This window comes from Onychostoma macrolepis, chromosome 09 (genome assembly GCF_012432095.1).
Source record: "Onychostoma macrolepis isolate SWU-2019 chromosome 09, ASM1243209v1, whole genome shotgun sequence".
Lineage (NCBI taxonomy): Eukaryota > Metazoa > Chordata > Actinopteri > Cypriniformes > Cyprinidae > Onychostoma > Onychostoma macrolepis.
In genome coordinates, this window is record NC_081163.1 from 36353029 (window position 1) to 36361254 (window position 8226).

The 8226-nt window shown below is 37.3% G+C and overlaps 1 protein-coding gene across 1 annotated transcript; it reads right to left on the reverse strand.

Moving 5' to 3' along the window:
- Nucleotides 1-1886: 1886 nt before the first annotated feature.
- Nucleotides 1887-8026, reverse strand: LOC131547218 (uncharacterized). The gene is made up of 7 exons (XM_058787615.1): nt 7893-8026; nt 7211-7528; nt 6783-7106; nt 6551-6631; nt 2738-2766; nt 2217-2283; nt 1887-2057 (listed from the first exon to the last, which is right to left on the reverse strand). Exons 1-6 carry the CDS (start codon nt 7951-7953, stop codon nt 2239-2241), a joined length of 858 nt encoding a protein of 285 aa, XP_058643598.1. The 5' UTR covers nt 7954-8026; the 3' UTR covers nt 1887-2057; nt 2217-2238.
- Nucleotides 8027-8226: the final 200 nt, after the last annotated feature.

An 8226-nucleotide genomic window follows, 5' to 3' on the forward strand; every position in this document is an offset into this window, starting at 1 on the left:
TTAAAACAATTCTGCAAAGAAGAGGGGGCCAGAATTCCTCCACAGCGATGTGAAAGACTCATTGCCAGTTATCGCAAACGCTTGATTTCAGTTGTTGCTGCAAAGGGTGGCACAACCAGTTATTAGGTTTAGGGGGCAAGCACTTTTTCACACAGGGCCATGTGGGTTTGGATTTTGTTTTCCCTTTATAATAAAAAACTTCATTTAAAAACTGCATGTTGTGTTTACTTGTGTTATCTTTGTTTGATGATCTGAAACATTTAAGGTGTGACAAACATGCAAAAAAATCAGGAAGGGGCCCAACACTTTTTCACACCACTGTACATGTTTGATAAAGGCTTTTTATTGTTGACAAATAAAACATAATATTACTAACAGCTGCTCAAATGGTTCAAGCACCAGATTATCATTGCTGTCATATTGTAATAAACACTTACTTCATCATCTAGCTTTACCTGTTCTCATAATTAGTGCAAGCTGAGAGTTAAAGGTGCAATAGGTGATTTGTCTTCAGAAACATTTTTTGTTATTCTGGTTGAAAGTCTCCTCACATCCCGATAGCAATCATTAAGTTAAATGGTCTAAATGTATTTATATATTCTGTGGAAGGCGTAGGACCAAGAAATGTTCGTCCAATCAAAACGCTCGGTCCGAGCGTTTTAATTGGCTTTCCTACCTGCCTGTCAGCGTATGTATTTGCATACCACTGCGCACCCGGTTCGCGCGGACAGGATATGTCATTAGCGCGATCACGTACGCTGTGCAGATAGAGCAACTATAAACCTTTCTCACAGGTGAGTGACACATGATGCCCAGCGCTGTTCCCGTTCCAGTCCTTGCGCTCCCCGCTCTGCATATTTTGCATGTCTCTCTTAGTTAACACACCTGATTCAGATAACCAGCTCGTTAGAAGAGAGCTCCGTGCATGAACTGTGTTCTGATTGATATGATCCCTACACAGTGTTCATTGCTCTCTGCTCCCTGAGCAGGGAAATCCATTGAAGTTTATTTCACTTCGGAACATTTATTCAAGGATTTGAGCTGCGCAGCGTCTTCACACACAGACGAATCTTACTAGAGAAGTGTGACATAATATACCTCTGTAAATAAATACTATTTAAATTTACATCTCGCACACTTTAATCCCATTTGTATGTAACACATGCGCTCACTTTGAACTGGAATCACGGCGAGGATTGGGAAGCGCTGATGTAGCCTATAGTAATGTTGTCTCTGTTATTCGGTCTGTGAGCGTATATGTGTTCAGGGGGCGTGGCTTTAGAGAGCGATTGCAGGGAGGGTGGGACGTTCACGTTCAGTGCTGTCAGGCTAAAGTTAGCATTTTCCAAGATCTCCTACTGCGCCTTTAATTAGCTGCTTTAGATAATAGAGGCCAGTTGTTCAAAAAGAGCGATCTGGATCAGTATAATCTGAATTTAGAAATCATGTTTTGCTATCCAGTATTGTAACAAATGTTGTATTTTGGACCAGTTTTAAAGTTTACTTCATTTGTGTTCCTGAAATCCACCCTTCTGCTGGGATCAGCGTAATCCTGTTCTTTTTGGATCAAATGTATCCCAATCTTACTAAAACTTTTGAACAACACAAACTGACGATCTGATCCTGATCAAAACCAAGATTTTGTGAACAACACATTTTCAAGATTTGATCCAATCCAACAGCTGAAATCTGACCAGATTACTTTTGAACAACCGGCTCTAGATGATTTAATGAGAATGATCTCAGAGAGTAAAACTGTCCTCCGTTTGTTACTTTACTCTGCAGATCCTGAATTAATAATAAAGACACACAGACAGCTACTGTACAAAAACATGCCAAACTGAGCAGAATAACCAAAAACTAGAAATAAATCAGAGCTTGTTTCTTAACATGTTATATAAGGTTCATCTTCCTCTGCTCGTGTGGTGTCTGTATAATTATTTGTCTGATTTGTGATGGTTCTTGTTCACAGAGGCATAAAGTTGACTGCAGTTTTGCTGATCTCCAGCTTTTGATCCTCCGATGGAAGCATAAGTCACTTTATCATCACAGCGAACCTGAATCAACATCACAGTCACTGTTTTAATGCACAATTATTACAGCAAGCAGCCTGAGCTCAGTTCAAGACACAGATTCAGAAGAACTGCATGTAATTAAACTGATTCAGGTCATGTTGAGAGAAGACATTGATGGAAGATCAAGAAGTGTTTGCTCACCTTCTTCTTTTTGTCTCTGTTTTTACCGTACGCAGTAAACAATATAAGTCACATCATCTGCCTGCTCCTAAACATCAATGAAAATACAGCAAATCAAGCTGTTAAAGGCCCATCCATCACTACTGTGTGAAGCAGACTCATTATTTTACACACCGGCTGAAAATATTTAGCTCAAATGTGTGTAAAACCTTCAGGTTTAGTGAAAATCTATTAAACAGTCATGATGTTAGGATGACAGAGCAATGACAGAAAATTAACTGTCAAATATACACAGATATGAAATATACACACATTACTGAATATGAATCATATTGTTCACTGTGAGGATGATGAATGGAAATGTTGATTGTGTCATTGATTCTGTTATATTTATTTCTATCTGTGAGCTTTACAGCAGAAACAGTAGAAATATAGTAACTTGTTCTGATCTAATGTGACTAATATGAGTGTGATATTTCAGAGTCAGTCCTCTGTGGAGCTTATGGTTATTAATAACTCATAGATCAACCTACAAAACTCACCACAGAGGCATCCGTCGCTCTTCTGACACCTGAAACATAGTGTGATGGGAATAGTTATGATCAAACACACAAACCAAACACAACAATCGATTTCTAAAAGAGTCCAGAAGAATTCTAGCGCTGCAGAATAGAAACATTATTTCTGTTAACTCTCTTTAAATACTTTGTTGGACGTTTTTGTCTGATGTTATATAATATGAGAAACTCGTTCTCTGATCTACTGTCATTCACAGTTCAGTAGCTATGAAGTCTATTTTACAGTAAAAATAGTCAATAATCAGGCTGGTGTCTGATATACAGTGTTGCCAAGGGCAACGTTGAATATTAGGGGATATATGATGACTGAATGATACAACTGACCAATCAGTATCAAGTTTTCCAGAGAGTTGTTTATTTGAGTTGAAAGTCATCTGAACACTAACAGACTGAACCTCAATTTATAGACTATACCTAATAATTATAGACATGATTGTTTAGGATCGTCTGGATATGAATGGTGTCTCTTTGACATTTAATAGAGTTACTTTTCACATAACAGCATTAGTTTTCATGTTTAAGGATTGTAGGTGATGTAGGAATGAAATGAGAATCTGATGTAGATTTCAGATGAAGCGTGGCTTGAGTTAAAGTTTGTGGTCAGCTGCTCTAATAACTCAGAGAGGATTCAGAACGTTTAGATACTGATTCTACACTCTCAGAAATAAAGGTACAAAAGCTGTCACTGGGGCGGTACCTTTTCAAAATGTACACTTTTGTACCTATTAGGTTCAAATATGTACACTTTAAGTACTAATATGTAGGTACTTGAAGGTACCGAAGGTACCGAAATGGACCCTTTAGGCACAAACATGTACCTTTTGAAAAGGTACCGCCCCAGTGACAGCTTTTGTACCTTTATTCCTGAGAGTGTAGTGTGAATTCAGTGTCTGAAATGAGGAAGATGTATCTTTTCTTTGCTCTTTTTGGGGCTCCGCCTCTCTGAAACCATTTCAATTATTAATTATGAGCTAACTAGTCTTGATTCAAGGTTAATATTGAAGTGCTACCTGTTGCAACACAATATAGTCACTTAAAAGCAACGCTCTCCCACATATTTAGCTATTCTAACTGCTTATTTCTGTCATTGGTATAAGTGGCAGTGGGTGGTAAAAGACAAGAAATGTACAGTTTTATACCATCATGCTGATAATGTTACTTTAGTCATTCGGCAATCTTACAGCCTAAACCACTGTAGGGAAAACCACCCTTACATTGTTACTGTTGCTGTAGTTAACGTTACAACTGTTAAAACAAAATGGAAATAGAAAAATCATACTTTATTGCATGAAGACAACATTAAGACATTTGTTTTACAAGCTGCTGTAGTCCAGAATAATATCAGTTATGGCACTAACATGGAATGACTTTGAATTTTTAATAAATACTCACTTTAAACATTTAAGTTCAACTCCTCAATTCTATCATAGATATACACAATGAAAGAATATATTTGAATCAGCTTTTACATGTGGGGAAAGCAAATGATTGAGGTCAACACATTCAATAATGTTTGATAAGCTCTTGATCTGTAGCCCTTAAATTACTCTGTTAATTACGTAAGGAATAATTGACTTCGGTCCGTTGAATTATTAGAAAAATAATGCACACCGAGGTGGTGATGCGGCCACGACACAAAGCGGAGTTACACCGCATTATTTTTCTAATAATTCAACAGACCGAAGTCAATTATTCCGCTTATACTACGGTTGCCACACATCAAGACATCGATCAGATGATATATTTCAAGGCATTCGTCCAGTATTTCTACTTAAATCGCTATTGTGAGTAGGATTATTTCTTCCGCATCTCATCCAACGCCTCCGTTGCTAATTCCTAAACCTCATTTTAAACCTAGTAATGGAGGCTTGAGCCGTTAATAACAGACTAATGCAGTTAATAACTAAGTTATGAGAGAGAGAGAGAGAGAGAGAGAGAGAGAGATTACCTCGCAGCAATGTCTCTAGTAATAGTGAAACTTTAAGTTCATTTTCTTCACGAACAGCTCCGTTGTTGTTACCTCGCTTGTCAGAAGTCATGTAGTTTTTAAGTTGTTAAACTATGTTACTGATAAAATCGTCAGAGTAGCGCTAACAACATTAGCGCTTATGTTAGCTTGTGTGCAAACTGTGCGTCTGAGAGCAGGAGAGATAGAGCATGTGCTTAATAAAACGTAATTTTGTGGCAAAAACATGGACATGATCTGTCGTTTTTATCCTTTTGTTTACTATATTTATTTGTTTGGCCAGTGTCCTTGTGGGTTTTGGTTATTTTGCTGTTGTAAGACCTTTGAAATAACAGAAATCATTTGGTGTAGTGATATGGTCATGTAATGCGGTCAAGAGCTGCCTGGAACTACATTCACCGTGTGTTTCCCTGGAAATAATTGCACACCTTAGAACATTCGTCAGCCAATCAGATTCAAGCATTTAACGCCCGTAGTATAATCTGAAATAATTTTGTGAAAGTTTTTATCAATCTGTCTGAAAAGACAGTTTTTCTCCCATTACACCCTGTGTGTTGAATGATAATGTGCTTCTGAAGCCTGTAACCCTGGTTTCTCTGTACAGTTGTTTACTCGAGGACTCAAGCCAGGGTTAAAAGACAGAAACTGCAGTGAGAAACATTTCACAAAGGGCAGGTGGTTTGGTTCAAACACATTTATTGATATAGTGGTTGAAAGTCTCTTCACATCCCGATAGCAGTCACTAAGTTAAGTGGTCTAAATGTATTTATATCGTCTGTGGAAGGCGTCCAATCATATCGCTCGGTCCGAACATTACGATAGGCTGTTCTGCCTGCTGTCAGTGTATGTGTTTTCATACCGCAGCACACACTGTTCACACACACACACACACACACACACACATGATCAGTGTGTTCATTACACTATCGCAGACCGAGTGAGAATGAAAGGTGTTATCACTGTAATATTATGCGCTTTGTACTGTAATGTTTTCTCAGTTACTTTCAATGTTTTCTATACATTTTATGGCTTAGATCACTATTATTTCACAATGACAATGATAATCTCTGAAAGTTTTCTCTAATCTATGTTTGTCTGAAAAGAGTCAAGGCCTTTAACAGTTAAATAAATCTTTTTTTTTTTTTTTTTCTGTAAAGTTGTTAACTTCGGGGCTCAAGAGAGGGTTAAATAGGTTCTTATAGAGCTGATGTATCTAATGACTTGAACCGTTATTCATTAGCTCAGCCAGTTTATCATTATTAGACAAGATAAATGCAGTGAGAAACAATGAATCATAAAAAAAAAATTATAATTGTGAGCATTTTCACAAATCAGGCTATACCTAAAACAAGTGATTTTGCCTCGACACAGACGGCATGTTTTTTTTTTTGTTTTTTGGAAATAGCCAAAAAAAAAAAAAACCTTGTCAAATACAATACAATTAATTTGAACTAGAGAACCTGAAGTACATTAAATAAAAACTCTTTCAGTTAAAAAGACCCCTCTCTCTCTTGTATCTGTTTGTTTTAAAATGAATCATTTGGTTTCAGTTGAACTAATCAGTGTTTTAGTCATACCAGCGCAGTTATATTGAGCAGATTATTCATGTCTGTGCTTTTGGTTATCATTGTGCTGAAGAGTGGAGCTTGTACTCATTATATCTGAACTTTAAACACTAACAGGTCTTTCCTTTTACAATTTATTTAAACAACTCTTTCAATTTAAATGTAAATGATTACATGCATTTGTTAACATGAACAAGAGAGGATCCAGTGAAACTCAGAACAGTGAAAGATCAGTTTTGTCTGTACCTTGTGTAGAAGTTATTGGTGTCGTTGTAGTTGATTTTGTGTTGTGGACTGGAATCACTGGTGACGCTGGATCATCTCGAGCTGTGAAGATGAATGTTAGTTCAGATTAATCAAACTGTAGAATATGACTATCATATTTTAATTAGCAAACACACAAGATAACTCTAGCATCATTATATTAGCAGATCTACCAGAGACTCTTCAGTAACTGATCATGAGATTGTTTTCTGACCTGAACTCTTGACAGTATATGTGACTGAGCTCTGGACTCGATCTCTGTGAGTAACACTGCATCTCCACTCTCTGTTGTGATCTTCATTCAGGAGTGTTGTAGTCAGAGTGATGTTACAGTGATCTGATGCTGATATCTGATATCTGGAGTCTGATATCCTCAGTTTAACACCAGCCTGATTCACCCAGAACAGCTCAATTCCCTCAGAACGGATCCAATCATCACAAGAGTCTCCAGCAAGAGAATATGAATACAGCTGACAGAAGAGAGTCACAGAGCGGCCTGCACTGATCTCAGTCTGTGAGGATGATGAAGATGAAGAGACTGAAACACAAAATAACACACACATCACACACTCTTCAATCATCATCAGAGTTTAAATCAACAATTTACCCTTTTTTAAATTGATCACATAATCATAAACTTACCATGAAGAACATGCAGATACACATGAGCATCAGTTTCTTGTCGTTGTCCATTGACATATTGTATGCAGGTGTAAAACCCATAATCTTCTTCTGTGATGTTGTTGATGTTCAGAGAGCAGTCAGACCCCAGACTCAGTCTCTCATGTCTCTCTGTGTCTTTCTTTATCCCTAAACCAATCAGTTCAACTGCTTCTGAATGACTGAATCTGTTATAGAGCCATGTAGTTGATTTGCAGTCAGGAAGAGCATTATTACAGGACAGACGGACACTTTGACCAGAACTGATGAACACATGAGCATCATCCACTTCACTGGAACCTGAAACACAAGAACATCTGAGTGATCATCATATTATATATTAATAAATGATAACCTCTAACACAGCAGCATGAAAAGCAGAAGATTCAGATCATACAGTGTTGTTTCCTCACTTAATGTGAACAACACACTCTCCAGAAGAAGCTATTTTTCTTTATCAGAGAGCTGCTGAAATCACAAACACACTCTTGATATGAAGATAATTCAGCATCAGATGTTTGAGAGTGAAACGGTCTAGTTTTAGTTCATTAAGGAATAATCCAGTATGTTCTTTATGTAACACAAGAATAAACTGATCATGTTGAAACTCTTTCTCAGACTAATTAAACTAAATGTCTTGTAGAGAACAGACAGATTTCTTTACCTGAGAGAAGTGAAGAGAGAAAGATCAGTCCCAGCAGACACAGATCACACTCATCAGCCATCTTCTCTTTCTGTCAGTCTTCCTCTTCATTATATGCTCTCGACTCTTTCTTTAAATACGATCAGCTCTTCCTGTGTTCGTTCACTTCCTCTGATCCTCTCACCGACTGAGTGTTTAAATCATGTTAAAGTTATTCATATTATTTATATTTAGTGACACGATACCTGAGCGTAATGATGAAGTGCTGTTTATATTTTGTGAAACGTGTCAGAATTTGCTCTTATTGAACTAGATTTGATCTGAACACAATCTACAGCCGATACTTTTGCACAAC